At 36.7% G+C, this 18,574-nt stretch overlaps 1 protein-coding gene across 1 annotated transcript in view; it reads left to right on the top strand.

Moving 5' to 3' along the window:
• The first annotated feature begins 587 nt into the window (after positions 1-587).
• Positions 588-18,574, top strand: part of LOC136034532 (RING finger and CHY zinc finger domain-containing protein 1-like) — a 33,542-nt gene continuing 15,555 nt past the window's right edge. Inside the window, exons 1-3 of the mRNA XM_065715762.1 lie at positions 588-602; positions 10,566-10,721; positions 13,446-13,628. Coding sequence (XP_065571834.1) covers positions 10,686-10,721; positions 13,446-13,628 — 219 coding nt within the window. The 5' untranslated portion in view covers positions 588-602; positions 10,566-10,685. The remainder of the gene's footprint in view (positions 603-10,565; positions 10,722-13,445; positions 13,629-18,574) is intronic.

The following is an 18,574-nucleotide window of genomic DNA, read 5'->3' as shown; positions in this document are numbered from 1 at the left end:
CCCGGTTGATAATACACCACCCGCATGAATCAATAAAGCGCGTATAGTCGTTAAAAAAATAACGAGGCTTTGTTATCAAGAACAATTTAAACATTATGTTTTCTCGCAATATGAGTAAAGCCGACTCATGGTAGAAAAGGGGTGTGGGGCTTTGTTTTTGAATATATAAAATCGAGTATATTTAAATACAATATCTGTATCTGAACGTTCTTGTGGATATTAAAGTTATGTTGGCATACCAATGGACATAACCAGCAATTTTGTTTCATAAAGATAGACTTAGTATGTTCTTGAAAATCATCATGGGATGGAAACAAATGTGAAGAGGGGTGTAGGAAGCTAAGTCTCATCAATGTTGAAAATGTGGATGCGGTATCTACTGGTGTTGGTTTTTTTCGAAGAAAAACTTCCGGAATATTCCGCCTATACCACTCTAATTTTAAAATTATTGTTCCTGAATCAGATCCGTCAGTATATATGTGAGTAAAGTCAGTCCATTGCAGAGTCAGCCTATACCACTCTAATTTTAAAATTATTGTTCCTGAATCATTAATTCTTAATCATAAATCATTAATCATTAATGCAGACTCCTTTTTGGCAAGGTAACTTTTACTTCCTCTATTTTTGCTTGTCATACTTGTTCAAATAAGAGCTAAATGGAGTAACATGTCAAGGAAAGGGTAGTCTATTTTAAATATAGCAGTTTACTGGCCCAAATATGTGAGCGAGTGGTGGAAAAGGATTTTCAATGAAATGCTTGTCAATTTTGCTAAGTAGTTTTTCACTCTAACGCTCAGTCACCATAATAGTTCTTAGTGTTTTTCCTGGGGTTTGACGAACTTTCCCGCCTCCCTCGTACCAAAAATGACTTTATGTGTATATGCCTGATATTATGGAAATATTTCCATAAAATATAATTAAATGTCTATTTTTAAATAACTAGAGAAGAAAGTAAGATAAAATTAAATAGGCTACTGTTCTAATTTCATCAAAACAGAGCAAATAGTGTAGACTGCACTCTAATTCATATCTTTGTTCTGACTTCTTTGTGAAAGGTTTGATGTAGCGTTATATTGTTGCTTTCTAGAAGTAGATGAATCCCACTCCTTTAGACAAGCTTTCCCATGCTTTTTTCGCCCTGCAAAAAAACACACATAAAGGTATACCATTGAGTCCAATTATCTTGAGAGGTCGTGCCAAGAACTGAGCACTTGAGGAAAAGCTTCATTTGGTGCGTTTTGGACGGTCTGCTTTCCATAATTCTGTGCTGTAGTGTCCATAATTTGGTTACTAAAGTATTATATTTTCATCAGATTTTGGTATATTTCAATTAGCGTCGCTACTGTTGTGGATTTCCTTGAGTATTTTCTGGTTAACATTTATTCCCCTTTTATTTGCTGCCTGTACATTTTGCTAGTATGGTAAGTTCGTTACTAAGGTAACTACCATCAACTAATGACCAGCGTTGCCAACGCTTTGGATAAAATTTTATCGTACCGGGTTTCTAACCAGATTGTGCTTAGAGATTCTTTGTAAGACAATTTTATTATACTACGTCAATTTCCACTTCACAGACAATTTACTACAAGTAACCTTTTTTTCATCAATATATCCATCTTCTCTCAGAAACCAACTTTGAGCACTGTTTCTCATGTAATGATTTGTTTAAGACTCTCAGATTTACTTTTGCGTCATGTTTAAAAAATCTCCCTTTTTTAATGTTCCCTTTCTTTGCTTAAATCCCCAAGATGTGACTTGGGGAGTTTTGAAAATTTGGCCACAATGCCAACGGCCCAAGACAATGTACCACATATACCAAGACCTCTAAATCGTACCAAAAGCAGTAGAGTTGTACCGCCTCGGCAATGCTGCGAAAGACTAATTTTAGGAAATTTCCAAAGCTAAAAAAAAAGTACATTACTGTTCTTGAGAAGCAGTTATTCCTGCAAAAGGGGGCGTATCAGAGGATTTTACTGGATACTCTTATTACCTAATAAAGAATATTTAGGCGCAAATATTCTTTTTCGGGAGAGGGTGTTGCAATCTTAATGCCCTCTTTAAATGACATCTGCAGAATAGCTTGTAAGAGAATGATTGCCTACAGAGGCGCCATTTGGGCCAAATCTTGGGGTGGGCATGGGGCATTTGACAGAACTTGAGACTTTTATTATGAATCTAACCTACTTTCAAAGTTTACAATGATTAATAGCAAATAGCGTAATCACCTCAAGGGTCGTCAGGTAATTACGCTCTAGCTAATAGGCGTGCAGTTAGTTCAAATCATTTGAACAGAATAAGATATCTAATTACACAACCCCGATTCAGCCAAATACCAGATTATTTATTTTAGAGGGAACACAAAAATAGTCAAATCATAAAAAAAAGAATATAAGAAATGGCAGGATAATTGCGATAACCTCGGATCTTTTTGGGGTCAGCAGGGGCCTGAAATCCTTATTCTGCGTGCATCTTCGCCCCGCAATTTTGTCATGTTTTATCATTGGTGCTCTGCCTGTTTATGGTGACAATTCCCTCCATAGAATTGCTGTAATGAGCCACCCTTTCGGAAAATGAAGAAATGTTTCTTTAATTAGTGCGTTTTTGGTTTCTTTGATGAAGGAAGCTAATTTCAGTAGGAAAACATCGGGCACGGGCAAGTAATAAAACCGGAAATATTGAGTAACTATTGTATTTTGTTGCTCCGGTGAAAACTCGTTACTTCACATTCCAGAGTATTTTGTCATTTGGGGGAAATTATGTTAGGGAGCAGAGCTGTTCAGAGCAGGAGCAGAGGTAAGAATTAATTACAGCGCCCTCTCTGACTCAAATATAAGCGAAGAATCTGAATCAAACTAGAAAACTGGATCAAAGTGGACAATTCCCCAGCCACGGCACCTGGGGCAGCTACCCCAGTTACCCCCTCCCCCCCTAGGAACGGCTCTGCTAGGTAGGATGCGATGAAATTTCCCTTTTCATTATTTTATTTTAATTAATACAACCCCATACCTGCCAAAGCTTTTACATGATCACCTTGGGCCATTAAAATTCAATTACACTATTTATCTTCTTTATCTTGGCGGGTTGAACGTCCGACAAATATGCCACAACACAGTTTATTCTAGATTAATTTGCCTATATTGTTCATAACTACTTAGTAATTCAAGCAATTGGGGTGGCATACAATAAAACCAGTTGTTGATTGTGTCAGTTTAAGCGTCTGACGTAACTCTGAATTTTATTTTAAGGCGGTTTCAAGTGCGCAACATTATCAAATTGACGCATGATGTTTACGTTGAAAATTGCGTCTTCGTTGTAAATGAATATTTGCGGAAGAACTATTTCCTGTAAAATTTTGTTGGATGGGAAAGTAATTAGTGGGGTGTATACTTGTACAAGAAAAATATGCACATATGCAAGAGGATGAGGAGCCTTGGCCCCCCTTGAAATCTTGAGATACTATAATTATTTATAATTTCTTAAATTTTTCTTTCATTGCCAAGTGGGGTCGCTCACTCCGAAATCATGTACACCAGGTGGAACGTTCCAAACGTGTTGGAAATGTGGAAAACGGCGTGCGTGTAACTGAACCCTTGTAACTGAATCACCGTGCAACTAATCTCCTGTATAACCAGATCCCCGTGCCATTGAACCACCCGATCACTGAACCACATTTAACTAAACCCCTGTGTAACTGAACCACTGAACTCAAGTTTTTCAGTATTCTAAAAATATGTGGCAATGTCATTGGGTAAAACACTAGTTAGAATCTTTACGTGTTCAACCTTGTTGGAATTGTTTGTTTTTTAAAGTCATGAAAAAAGTTTCGTTTTATTTTTGCAAAGTAAAGAAGATCCGATCCGGCTAAGGGTTGTAAACCATGGAGGCATAGTTATTTAATCTTTGAATTGTTTCAAATGAAATGACCATCTCAAAATTATCCATCGGATGTAATTGGGGAAAAAAGGAGGGTGGGGGTGGAATCCCTCTGATCACTTTTGACTCTTAAAAGTGCACTGGAACTTTTTATTTCTAATCGAATGATCACCCTCCCTACCAAGTTCATACAAAAATCTTTTCCATAAAAACCTTATGTGTTAACAATAAGTAACTAGCTTAACTTACATTCCTTGCCCCAAGAAGCTGCTGGTGGGATTGTTGACCCCAAAGGCATGGCTGTTTGACCTTTAGACTGTTTTGAGCAAACAATTTCTTTTTATATTTTTGATCAGTTGCATTGAGGGGGGGGGGTGCGGTTAAGAGGGAGATGCTGATTACCCTTGATTCTTCAAAATTGAACTTAAAATTTCAATTTCTAATCAAATAAGCCTTCCGCAAAGTTTGTACGACCATCCCTTCTATAAACACCTTAAATTTCAAAAATGGGCAACTTGCAGTAACCTACAGCTCTTGCCCCGTGGACTGTGGGGGTTTTGTTAATAATTTTTATTAACCACATTTTATTCTTCGATTGGAAATTCAAAGTCTTAGTACCTTTTTTAAAAGTCAAAAGTGATTGGAGGGCGACCCCCCCTCTCGGGAAAAAAGCCCTCTACAGAAAATACCCTGGGGAAAACCACCCCAAGGAAAATACTCTCAGTGGAAGATATCTGCCCGTGAAAAATTTCCCTTGCAGTTGGTTGGTATCCAATTACTTTCGACTTATAAAAAAAAACTAGAACTCCGTGGGGATTATGAAACAATTTCTACCTCCATTCTCCTCTCGTCTCTCCCTTATAGCTAATTTCGTATTTATCTGAAGGCTCAATGAGAGCTGAGAAGTTTTGGCATTAAAATGCGCCCCCTAGCTACAAAACTATCAGAGCCCCATTGCAGAAGTTTAGGTACCTCTCCCTCTAGCTACAAAACTATCAGAGCCCATTGCAGAAGTTTAGGTACCTTTTTAAATTTTGCAATTTGTCCATCGCTTGCAGATAATATTTGTTATTGGGAAACATACGGACCTTTTTCACTTGGGGCTTTTCTGGAGGAGGGAGGGGGTTTCTGGAGGATTCTTCATGAGAAGAACATTTTTACGTGGAGGGGAGGGGGCAAGAGTTACGCACAAATTTCTCTTTTCCACTTTCCTTAGCACTTCTAACCTAACTAAAAAAATAACCCAACTCAAATACCCAAATTTGGAACATAATATTTTCCGCGAAGGGGTATTTTTCAGGGGAGGATTTTCAGTGGGAGAGGGGGGGGGGTTAAATGTCTAGATCCGTAGATAGTGACAGGGCGAAGGAATCCCCCATTAAAAGACATAAAAATGAGAAATAAATCTTGCTTCAAGAGTTTGCGACGTCCGATTTTCGATTAGAAAGCAAACAATTCCAACAAGGTTGAACATGTAAAGATTCCAACTTATGTTTTACCCAATGTAAGTACGGTGGTTGAGATGTACGAGAGTTCAGTTATACGAGGGCTCAGTTAAGCGAACCATGACAGAACTGTGTCACGAGTGGCTGAATTGTGCCAGGGATGGCGGATGTTTGCCAAGCCTGGTGCAAGGACTTGATGTTAACCAAAATAGACAATTAGAAGGTACTTGTCGTTTTATTGGAATCACATTCAAGGATTACGCATAGGTTACATCTCAGAAAACCGATTTCATAGCTACAAAAACAAGTGACATGATACAATGCACTGGATTGAGACAGAATGCATTGGACTTCAATAATTAGGGCTATATATTTGCACATTAGGGGGTGTGGTTATCTAGGTTAGGTTAAGTTGGCTTTCCATAATTTTCTTTTAAAGTATTATTTTATCATCATGTTTTGTTTTATTTCATTAGGATTAACCTAACTTCAGTTCCTGGGTGTGTTACCAATAACCGATAAGTACCAATTAGGTATGTATATATTAAGCACTATTAACCCTGTTAAGAGCAGGTGATGAACTAGCATTATAGTGTAAAAATAAGAATTATAAATGCAACTTCTTGTTTCTCTTTTAAAAGATTATTCATTGAACACTGAGTAAAACTAGACATGACAAAATTGACGATCGATTGAAGAATAATGAATGAAACAAAAAAAGCATGGAACATGTTACACGAAGATTAAAAAGACCAACATACAGTAAGTTTAATAGGGTTCACCCATCATTTCTCTAGATGCTCGTTTACCAGCAGGAAAGGCCAACATTTTTGTCTTGTGCTTTTTGTAATTTTTAAAGGCTAAAAATTTAAAACCTTCAGATGATGTACACCCATGACTAAAATATTATGGCTTAAAACTGCGACATGTCAGATATATTAACTGAATGCTGAAATTTAGCTTAAAATCTAAATTGCATCCTAACAATTTAGTTGTTATAAATAGAGCTCTAGCGTTGCCTATAAGGCTTCAGTATATCATTTTTCCCCTTTAGAGCCCCTTTATATGGACGAGTTGGCCGTATAAACTATGGAGAGGACTCTTTTGATTGGAAATCGAAATTTTTTTGTGTCTTTTTTCAGAGTCAAAAGGGATCAGAAAGGCATCCAGACCCCCCCCCCACCTCCCTCGCGTCCTTTTAAAATGCCCTTCCTCAAAGACATCTGAACAAATTTTGAGATGGTCACATTAGGTCAACAACTATGCCTCCGAAATGACATGGTCCTTCATTGCCCCTGGGGCAAAGACTGTAAGTAATGCAAGTTGCCCTTGGTTACATTGCTGGTTTGTTGTTGAGAAAGGTGGACATGTTTGAGAGGTGCCGAAAAGGCTAAGGCGACTACGACTACTTGTGACATGCGAACACTTGCCACTAAGATTGCGACATAGAGCTGACTACTTGAAGCTCCAAATTTGACCACTTGCGAGCACTACACTTGCGACTGTAACTTATTGCAACTGCAATTGGGACTAAGGCCCAGCGCCCAACTGGTTTATGACCAGTTTACAACCAAAATTAGACGTGTCTCCTACCAAAATTAGACGTGTCTCCGCCCACGGACGCGAGTGGTTGTGGATCAGTTGTGTTTATCGAATTAAGTAGTGCAGTGTGGTTAACTATGTTGAGTAAGGTTCAGACGGAGTATTGGGTCCATCCTTACTTAGAAAAGAATGCTTAGTTTCGTCAGTTCTTTGCAGCAAAAGAACTGTCTCGCACAGATAGAAAATTTCTCGCATTTTACAGTTTTTAGAGAAAGTTTATAGTTGCACAACTCTTCATGCTTCTTCTACGAATTTCACGTTTAATTCCAGGTCTGACATGTTGAGAGCCAAAATAATTGGGCAATATCAACGCGGTAGCTCCCGAAAATGTGTAGGACAATACTCTGCAACAGCGACCACGGCCGGAGGCTCAGGGCCCACGGGGCGACTGTTTTGGGACTAGAATTGCTACCGATTGCGCACGCAACTGTTTTGTGACTATGACCTTGAAGTAGAGTGGGGCACGGCCACGAGGCAATTCAGATGGGACGGGTTCCCAATCGATGTAAAACCGGTTCCGTACTTGTGATTGTGACTACTACTATTACTGGGATTTTGACTGTGACTGCTACTACTATTGTTACTACAACTGCTACTGCTGCTACTACTAGTATTGAACCAAATCAAAAGAGTATAATTGCATCCTGGTTTTCAAAAGGGCTCATCTGCAATATCTCAGGTATATTTACGGTTGTTGAGTTCAAAATTTTAAGGAATATTCAGGGGGATGTTGAACTAAACCAAAAGACACTAAGTGCATCCAGGTCGTCAGAATAACAATTTTTCCACACCGCACCTTGCAACGTTCACGGAAAAGTTCACATAAATGAAAGAGCTCTAAGATTCAGAAAAAAGAGTGCCGAATAATTCTTCTGTAATATATTTATACTTTTATTCTATTTTTATTCTTATGTAATCTTTTGGACGTTCTCCCACGAGGATTCTCTGGAGTTTATTATCTATAATTTACTTTTGAACTCGAGAACCACTCCCAACCTTGATTTCAAATTTGACGAAATTTATACAATAATTGAATGAAATCAGAGACAACGTTTAGATTGTCTTATGCTACTTAAGAATTTAAATTAGTAGCCAATATTTTAATTCTTAAGCGGAAAACGTGGAAACCGGAATAACATTTATCAGATTATCTTACAATAAAGCCAGTAATAAAAAACGAACGGGGAAAAAAAAAACTTTCCGAAAAGAAAAGTATTTTAAAAAAGCGAAAAGCCATTTAGTACTTAAGAACAAAAATAAAGTCCTATAATAATTCACGCTTTAAACGACCAGAAATGCCTGTTAAAGAATAATTGAAATCCAAAATGAACAGAAATTAAAATAAATAATCTTATCAAAGATAACGGTAACTAGTACTGATTTCTATGAATAATAAAATCCTTAAAGGAGTGAAATACCCGAAATCCTAATCAGCGCCGGAAAACGATTGTGAATAATTGACGGGAGTGTGCCATGCATAATAGAACACTGTGCGAAGCGTGGTAAAAGCGTGCCAGACATGGCGAAAATATGCGGCGCACGTGGCTGTCCAAGATGTATATCATTTGGCGAGAAGCGAGTGGTTCCTCACAATGTCTCCATTTTTTATTGGCCCTCCACCCGAAATATTCTTGCATAGTAACTGAAAAAAGGGCTTAAGATATCTATTTGACAAATAGAGAGAAAAGGATAATTTAGAGGGATTTTTAAAGTTCAAAACAAGCAGCACTTTCCAAAATTGGGGCAGCCTACTTTCCACCACCTGGTGTACATCTCAGAGCAACACATGTGCTGCACGGTTCTGCCCCGCATAGTGCAGTCCCCGCAAAGCTTGGCACAATGCTGTCACGCTTAGCACACGCCACCTCGTGCATGCGATATCTGAAAGTTGAAGCCACCTCGGTGAAACTGTTAACTTTAAGATCCAAAAGGTTTGTTTTACAAACAAGAATAATTTGGCGGATAATTGCATTGAAAGTTAAGTTTGATAATGAAACTGCGTCTTGCAATTTAAATGCGCCACTTACAGTTTGTCTCTTCATAGCTAGAAATACTGCGTCGGTATATTTATTATTCTTTTTCTTTTGACCTCTTTCCAGAATAAACTGCGAATGGCTTGGTGTTGCAAATTTAATGGAGCTTATTACGCTATCACTTATTATTAAACCGTAATTATGCTTACTTAAAATTTTTGTCTTTGAACTGTTCCAACACCGAATTGACGAAGCATACAAATTAAGCAGCTGAAAAAGCTTAAAATTTTGTGACTTTTTGATGTTACTTTGTGTTTGTATATTAAATATATTATTAGAAAACATTAAAATCGCAAAGAAAGGAAGAGAAAGAGGAGAATAAACAACCAAACAAGTTACCCTTGGAGTTACCCTTTCACCGCTACTAAGAAAGGGTCATCGTATTTTAGTTTTGTGTTTTTTTTTTAAGGTTTGGTTTTTATATTTGTTTATATTTTTATCAGTTTTATTCTGCACTGAGGACGGTCAAGCGGAGGTCTTGACCGAAATATTTGCATAATTTTTTAACCTTTTCACTGGCTTTTTATTGTCCTTGTTCTCTTCCTTTCTTCGCGGTTTTATGTTTTATCATGATTAGCCAGTGTGGTCTCAGAAATCATTTAGGATATTATTTGCTTTACTTGAGGAAAGTTTTACCCCTCTTAGTCTCGCCCCCCCAAGATTGACCTGAAAGTCCAGGGAAATTCGAAAACTTATGACCTAAGCTAGCACTTCGAAGTTTTAAACTCCGCCCTTATTCCTCTCTTAGGAATAGATGTGGGGCTATTGTTCTGTAATGAGGCTCTATTTGACCTATTAGTTATTCTTGTTTGTTTTAATTAACATTCATGTGAACGTGCACACGCGGCTCGCCAAGCAACAGGTTGCGGGCAGAGTCGACATTCATAGGGCAGGACCTGCTGGGGGTAGCGGGTTGTATGGTCTTATGCACTATTTTTTAACCAATTATTCATAAAGAATCCCATTACAAAGTAAATATTGCACAAAACGGAAAGAAGAAGAAAATAAATAATGAAACAAACTTATCGTATTAATGGTAAATTTATGCGTACCGGGACTTATGAGAGCAAATACGTATTGTTAACCTAAAACTATGAGAATATCGATTAATTTGAACGTGTTTTTCAAAGAGTATCCAAGATCTTTGTTCTGGGAGGGTATTTTTTCAGGAGAGTTAAAAATTAAAAAAACGCATCAAAAATGTGTTTATATGTGTTTGTTACGTTTTTACGAGGCAGACATTTTTTTGGTGCGGGGGGGATGAAGCCCAGTAGCCCCCCCCTCTTAGATACGACCTTGGTGTGTTTGTAAAACAAATTCATTCGAAACTACTTCGATATGTAAGGAATTACTAAAAAAAATGTAAAATCTCTGGTTATTCCCCTCCGATTATTCACGGTAGTTTTCTTTTTTTTTAAAGTTTGACGTCATATTCGAGCTGATCTGTACTAGTTTTTACTTTTATCTTGGTAGTTTGATTAAGCTTGAAACTGCTTTAGTCTAGCTCTAGTTTGCTAGTGGTTCGGGGCTGTTTCAGTGATTGTTTTTTGAATGCCCTTCATGAAAAGTTTTCTTTCTTTAAAATTTTAAAAGTAGTTTCAATATCTCTTAGTATTTCTGTGCCGAATGCAAGTTATACGATGACGAAGACAAGAAACAATATCATTGCCTAGGATGTGGCATCTGTAGAGTTGGTGGTCAGGAAAGATTCTTTCATTGTCAGAAATGTGACATGTGCCTACCAAAGAAACTTGAGGATAATCATCAGGTAAGCTTTATTTTACTTTATATTCTTTTAGAAAGTACGTATCCAGCATACAATTTGCAGAGAGCTCAGTATTAAAATGGACCAAGTCCAAAAAAAAACTCGTCCAAAAAAAAAGTCCAAAAGACTTGACATTTGAGCTCTGGAAATTGATCCCGCGTTCAACATAGCTTACTGTAATTAATTGCAATTACTTATTGAGGGAAGTGCAATTAATATGCTCTACTGAACGCCATTTGGACAGAAAATCAATTTTACCTGAGTAATTTGAAAATTGGAAGGAATAGTCAAAGTCTAGTGGTCTAACTTATTGTTTCCATACGCCAATGTTGTTCCAATTGTTACAAAAATTGTATCTGAAATGAAAAATACAAAAGAAAATTTCAGAGTTAAAAATCTTACAGATCCATTGCACCTTTTATGAAAGGCTCTATCGGTAAGATTTTGTTGTTTTTTTTTTTTTTTGGGGGGGGGGGTTGACGCGTTCGACCAATAGGCTATATGCGTTCGTATCACTCGATTATTTTGTGCCTTCTGTAATCACTAGCTTTCTTGGGTGTCACTTCAGTCAATAGTCACTGAACTAGATCATGTATCACTTATTGTGCTACTGGTAGGGGGCTATTCACCTGCTGCAAATGCCTGGGTTGAAAAACAGGAATCAGAGTAATCCAACTGTGATTTGTCATACACCAATTGAAAGACAAATACAATACAAGTAGGTAAATAATACCTTATTACCAGTCTTATTCAAACTTTTCCAAAAGAGAAGGAGGAGTACTGGGTTTGAAGTACCTCCCCCTCTCTGGAAATTTTTTCTTTGAGTCATAAAAAAGTAAAAAAAAATGCACAAAAATGTGTTATTTATTCTGTAGCACATGCCTGCGTTGAAAAAGAGAATCCCAGTAATCCAGCTGTGCTTTCTCCAGCACAATTAAAGTAAATAATAAAAATAAAAATTAATTAAATTAAAGTAAAATAAACACAATTATAAAATAAATAATAATATAAAAAATTATAAAATAAATAATAAATAATAAAATAAGTAAAATAAACGCAATTAAAGTAAATAATGAAAAGTTACATCATTCTTGTCACATACGTCCAAATATAAAAATCTAAGCAGATATGGTATAGATAATATAAAAACAATAAAATAGTAAATGTGATAAGTTTAAAATAAACTAATATAGGGGTGAGAAAAAAAGATTTAATAGGGAATGAACTAAACCAGTATTCTTAACAAATCTACCTAAAAGGTTCGTGCTAAAGTCGTCTAGCCCAAGGAGGAGACGAGTGATGTCCCAGAAAAGAACGTATTGTGAACGTCTTAAATGCCTTCTCACAACAATTCGTTAGTATTTCCCTCTCTTTTTCATATTTTCTACAGTTGAAGATGATGCGACGTATGTCTTCAAACACTCCACATGTGTCGCAGTTGTGGGATGGGACCATTTTCCAATGGAATAGTGTTGATTTTGTCATTGCATGGCCACATCTAAGACGGTAGAGGCAAGTTGAAAGGATACACGATGTGAGGTGCATTTCTTTTGATGACTGCTATTCTATCGCTCAACGAAGATGAATCTAGAAGATAGGTATGATAAGAATGAAGGCAAGGCTCTTCTTCCTTCAAAATTTTTGAACTGATTGAAGATAGGAATTCAGGACCAGTAATCTTCAATCTCAATGGCAACATTTCTTGCTTGGTGTTGCTGGTGGTAATCAAAGCTGAATCAGTGCTGTGAATCAGTGCTGACAGTACACTTCTGATGTTTGATCTCTGTTTGGCTTGAAATGGCTTGGAGGGAAAACTTAATTGCCATAAGCTCTGCAGAGAAAATTGTCAGATTAGGGGGTAAACGGTAGGAAAGAGACAGGCTCTGGGAGAGTATAACCACTGCACAACCGTATTTTTTTCTGTCTTTGAGCCATCTGGTTGAACTTGGATTTAACACCTTAGCGTAAAGAGCGAGGCATTGACGAGGGGACGAACCCCCTCATATACGTATAATTTCTTTTCATTTTAAGTTTAAATCTTGCTCCTTACTTTCAGTTGAAAAAAACTTGCTTTTTTTAAATAATGCTGGAAAATCCAGCCCCCCCCCCTCTTAATGGAAATTCTCTTCCCCCATGAAAATTTCCACAATGGAAAAATCCTCCCACATAACCCTCTCCTCCGACCCCCCCCCCCACCAGAAAAAAATATATGATCTTTGTTCTGGCAAAAAATATAAAATTCCGCATTTTTGTAGATAGGAGCTTGGAACCAGCTACAGTAGGGTTCTCTACGCTGAATCTGATGTTGTGATTTTCATTAAGATTATATGACTTGTAGGATTGATGAAACTTATATATTTAAAATCAGCGTAAAAATTCGATTCTCTTTATGTATCTACTGGTATCAAAGTTCCGTTTTTTAGAATTTCGGTTCTATTGAGCCGGGTAGATCCTTACTTACAGTTCGTTACCACGAACTATTTGAGCTTCTTTGCAAAATATCTTGCAAGGATATGTTTTCTTCTGTAGTGAAGAGACTGGATCCCCACTTCACAGAACGTAGCTGCAACAGAAGTTGACTTCAGGCAACCAAGAGCTCTTCGTAAGATTGCATGGAGGGTAGTGTCAAGTTTCTTCAAGTGACATTTCTTAGCAGATCCATATAGTCTATGTTTTCGTTTTTATTAATATAATAAAAAAAAGTTGAGTTATATTTTCCCTTTTTAGTGCATTGAGAACATGTCTCGTGGAAATTGTCCAATCTGCATGGAAGATATACATACAAGTCGTATCCCTTCGCATATACCCTCTTGCGGGCATCTTATTCACAGGACTTGTTTTGATGCTCTAGTCAGAGGGGGGCACTATGCTTGCCCTGTTTGTCAAAAGTCCATGTTGAATATGGAGTCTGTAAGTATCTTGGATTTGGATTTTATTTTAACTGCATCTTCAATCACACACATTTAGTCAGTACTGAAAAAAGCAGCATATCTTTAACTATTCATCGTAAGAAAAATTAAAAATAAATTTTGTACTTTTTAGATTGTGGGCCAAATCTTCTATACAGGGTTTTAAAACATGATGGATTTGGGCGTGTAATTTTCATCAAAATTCAGTCCCTTCATTCGGTTCCATCAAGGGGATTTCCAAATATCCTTTCATATCACGTACACAAATATGTGAACATGATCGCAAAAATGAAATCTCATATAATCAAAGATGAAAATTCTATCACAAAGATAAAAGCTGGTTCAAACGAGGGGATTGCCCGTTTTGCCACGTGACATATTTTTTTTAACGTTCTCCTGTACAGTTTGTCATGACCACCGTCAAAAATTGACGAACATAGATTTCCAATTATCTGAAGCCATTGTTTCAGTAAAGTACAGGGAGAAACTAGCAATTTTTCTCAAAAGCCAAGTAGTCCTTGAGATGACTGTTGAAAGATAGTGTAATTCGGATTTTTGTGATATTATATAAGCAGCACATTTGTATTTTTTTCACATATTGTCTCGAAGTTCATAATTTCTCCGTATCTCATCGGGACTGGCCGAATTTAATCTAAGACTTCGGGTTCTTCTAAAGCTCTATTCAGAATGGGATTTTGGATTAATGGGAATGGATTAATCCTAATAGGATTAGCATCAATATTTAGCTAGTTCTAGAAAAGTTCTTAATAACGTTTTGCTATTTCCCTGAGGAAGCTTGAGTCAGCAGAGAAGTTCAATTTATTTGAACTTTTTTTTTATTTAGCTATGGCCAGATTATTAGAGAGCTTCATTATCAATCCTTAGCTACGTATAGAAAAAGATGTATAGGAAAGAGTTTATTTACCACATTTTAGTGGTCATAAGACTTTCGAAAAGTTACCACAGTACAGTGGTCATAGGTAAATTGTTTTTCTAAAGGTAAGAGGTCAGTGGTAAAACAGATCATACGTAATGACAGTTCTATGGAAAATCTGTTTGACTCAAATTAGCGCTAGGTAAATCTCGGTATTAGTAAAATCTCATTTTGAATGGACCTCTAGACGTACGATTCACGACGATCTGATAATATATTAATTTAAGACTTTTTGTTAATTTTTGAAGAAATATGTACATAAGAATGCTTTTTTTTTACTGACTATATGGTTTTAAACGATAGAATTCTGCTTTTCTCATACTTCATGGTGTTATTAATTCATTTCCATTGTGAACTCCGAGTACATTCAAACAAAAAATATTTTCAGGTAGGTTAGATTTTCAGGAATATTAAGAAATGGGGAGGGGAATTCGTAGGTATATTGGATTTCAACGAATGGAAAGACGCAGGTGGTAAACTTGTTGCGATGAAGAATCTGTATCGTCCAAACATGTTTGACGCTTAATTCATACGTCACCGTTTGAGATCAGACGCATGAATAAACGATAACGTTTATTCACACATCACCGTTTTGACCTTCATAATTTTTGTCCGTATATATATTTTTCCTTCGCTAGATCATGTAAATTTAGCTGATGTTATTTTAGCTATTTTTTTTATTTATAAAAATTTGAGTTCGAAATCTTTTGTATAAAAGGTGTTTGCTTTATTCACAGTATTACAAAAAAGAAATATTATATGATTTCTGTTTATTTTTCTTTTATTTTATTATCTTTTTATATTGTTATATTATTTAATCATATTATTATCAGTTTATACCGCATACATAAATATAAGTATATAGACACCATTAAATGCTAATTTTGATTTAATTAAGATTAAATACAATGAACTATCATTATTAATAATGAATAAAATATACACAATATCTATCTTAATATAATATTATCGAAAATTTTTTAAGCTTTTCGTGGTCTGACTGTACGAAACTGATAAAAGAGGGATCTATAGTGCTTTTTAGAAATTCAAGCTCATTTAACTTAGACTAAATAATTTCTTATACCACACTGCCTTTCCATTCACAATTCAAACAAAAATTGTTAAAAAGAGTTAGAATTTTTTAATATGTGATTTGAAATAAAAAAAAAAACTTATTATCTCAAAAACAATAATAAAAGTCCAAATTTTTCGGCTTTACATCCGGAAGCCTTTACCGACGAAAAAAAAACTAGCTTAAACAGAGTGTATGATGTCGCCTTGTGATTCATTGTTTGTTCTTTGCTGCTTTACCGTTTTGGGTTTTCTTTAAATGTGAGTTTCTCTTTCTTCTTTTTTGAATTGTTGTTTTTGTCATATGTTTTGTTTAAGCGAATGTTTTGTCCCTTTGATAAAGGCATCCTGATGCGATGCCAAAATTTTCGGACTTTTTATTACTAATTTTATGTCAAAAAGTTTTTGTTTTATATTCACTGTCTCACTAAAAAGTTTCACCCGTTTTAATATATTTTCTTTTCAATTTGACTCAGACTGACAGAGATCACCATCTTGCCCAAAGGTCATAACTGACATTTTTCTTTTTTTCCCTTTCGTTTGTTTCACTCCTAATCCTACAGTAGTCCTCTTTTAATTCTACAATAGGAATGAATGAAACTGAATTATTTTTTCCAAATTCTGCTTCCTACTAATCTCTGCTTATGGTTTTGGTTAGAACACGTATATGGTTTAAGTTAAAAAACAAAAAAATTGGCGCCAATTTCAGCTAAAAGGGTTAATATTATAGTTGACCCTGATAGTTTGAGACTTAAATGTAATTCTCAATAGGGAGATGTACATCTGTGTCTTTCAAGGTAAATAGTTCGTCGTCTGAAAGCAGTTTTGCCGAAAATAACGATTTTTGTCGAAATTGAGTTGCAAACGCTATCTTGTAAAAAAGAATTTTCTTTCGAATGGTCTAATTGGCATTGATGTAAGAAGTGTCTAACTGCCTGTATGTTGCGTTTCTATTCTGCTGAGTTGCATATTCTTTAAAACTGTTTTGCCGAATCATATACAGCCTGGTCCGTTTTGCCGAAAGCTGCTGATTTGCTGAATGAAAGTTGGTTACATGGTAAAAAAATCAACACTCGTTTTTATGGCACTTGGTATTAACCAAGTGACATATAGCAGTCGCCAATTCTGTCGGTCTGTCTGTCGGTCTGTCGGTCTGTCTGTCGGTCTGTCGGTCCCGGTTTTGCTACTTTAGGCACTTCCAGGTAAGCTAGGACGATGAAATTTGGCAAGCGTATCAGGGACCGGACCAGATTAAATTAGAAATAGTCGTTTTCCCGATTTGACCATCTGGGGGGGGGGAGTAGGGGCCGGTTAATTCGGAAAAATAGAAAAAATGAAGTATTTTTAACTTATGAGCGGGTGATTGGATCTTAATGAAATTTGATGTTTGGAATGATATTGTGTCTCAGAACTCTTATTTTAAATCCCAACTGGGTCTGATGACATTGGGGGAGTTGGAGGGGGGAAACCTAAAATCTTGGAAAACACTTAGAGTAGAGGGATCGGGATGAAACTTGATGGGAAAAATAAGCGCAAGTCCCAGATACATGATTGACATAATCGGAACTTATTTGCTCTCTTTGGGGTAGTTGGGAGGGGGGGGAGTAAGTCTTAAAAATTAGAAAAATGAGGTATTTTCAACTTACGAACGGGTGATCGGATCTCAATGAAATTTGATGTTTAGAAGGATATCGTGTCTTAGAGCTCTTATTTTAAATCCCGACCGGATCTGGTGATGGGGGCGGGGAGTTGGGAGGGGGAAACCTAAAACTTGGAAAACACTTAGAGTGGAGGGATCGGGATGAAACATGGTGGGAAAAATAAACACAAGTCCTAGATAGATGATTGACATAAACGGAACGGATCCGCTCTCTTTTGGGTAGTTGGGGGGGGGGGGGGTTAATTCTGAAAAATTAGAAAAAATGAGGTATTTTTAACTTACGAATGGGTGATTGGATCTCCATGAAATTTGATTTTTAGAAGGATATCGTGGCTCAAAGCTCTTATTTTAAATCCTGACCGGATCTGGTGACATTGGGGGAAGTTTGGGGTGGGGAGACCTAAAATGATGGGAAACCCTTAGATTGGAAGGATTGGGATGAAACTTGGTTGGAAAAATAAGCAAAAGTCTTGCATACGTAATTTTCATAATTGGAACGGATCCGCTCAATTGCGGGGGGGGGGGGTAATTCTGAAAAATAAGAAAAATAACGTATTTTTAACTTACGAAGGAGTGATCGGATCTTCATGAAACTTCATATTTAGAAGGACCTCGTAACTCTGATATCTTATTTTAAATCTCAACCGGATCAAACGTAATTGGGGGGGGGGCAGTTGGGGGACCGGAAATCTTAGAAAATACTTAAAGCGGTGAGATCAGGATGAAACTGGATGGGAAGAATAGAAACCTGTCTATGATACGTGACTGACATAACTGGACCGGATCTGCTCTCTTTGGTGGAATTGGGAGGGGGGAGGTAATTTTGAAAATTGAGGTATTTGTAACTTACGAAAGGGTGACCAGATCTTAATGAAATTTGATATTTAGAAGGATCTTGTGCTATAAAGTTTAACTTTAGGTTCTGACCTTCTCACAAGTGCCAAATGAGCTCTTGGCTCTTGGCTCTTCCGACCTCGTCCAAATGAGCTCTTGGCTCTTCCGACCTCGTACCATATGAGCTCTCGGCTCTTCCGACCTCGTCACAAGTGCCATATGAGCTCTTAGCTCTTGTTTTTCGGGTTTTTGCAGAAACAGATTCGGCAAAACGAGCTTTCAGATGACGAGTTGTCTTCCCGACATGCTTTCTTTCATGTTTTTAAGAATTAAGCCAAGTGAATGATCTCCCATCTAATATCAAATCACGAAAATCATGTTTTCACTCACCAAGGTCAGCTGATTTCTTTCGACAGTTATAGAAAGTTTGTCTAGAAAGTGACTCTTT

Source organism: Artemia franciscana, chromosome 13 (assembly GCF_032884065.1).
Source record: "Artemia franciscana chromosome 13, ASM3288406v1, whole genome shotgun sequence".
In the NCBI taxonomy this organism is placed as follows: domain Eukaryota; kingdom Metazoa; phylum Arthropoda; class Branchiopoda; order Anostraca; family Artemiidae; genus Artemia; species Artemia franciscana.
This window is presented reverse-complemented; position numbering and strand designations above follow the sequence as displayed.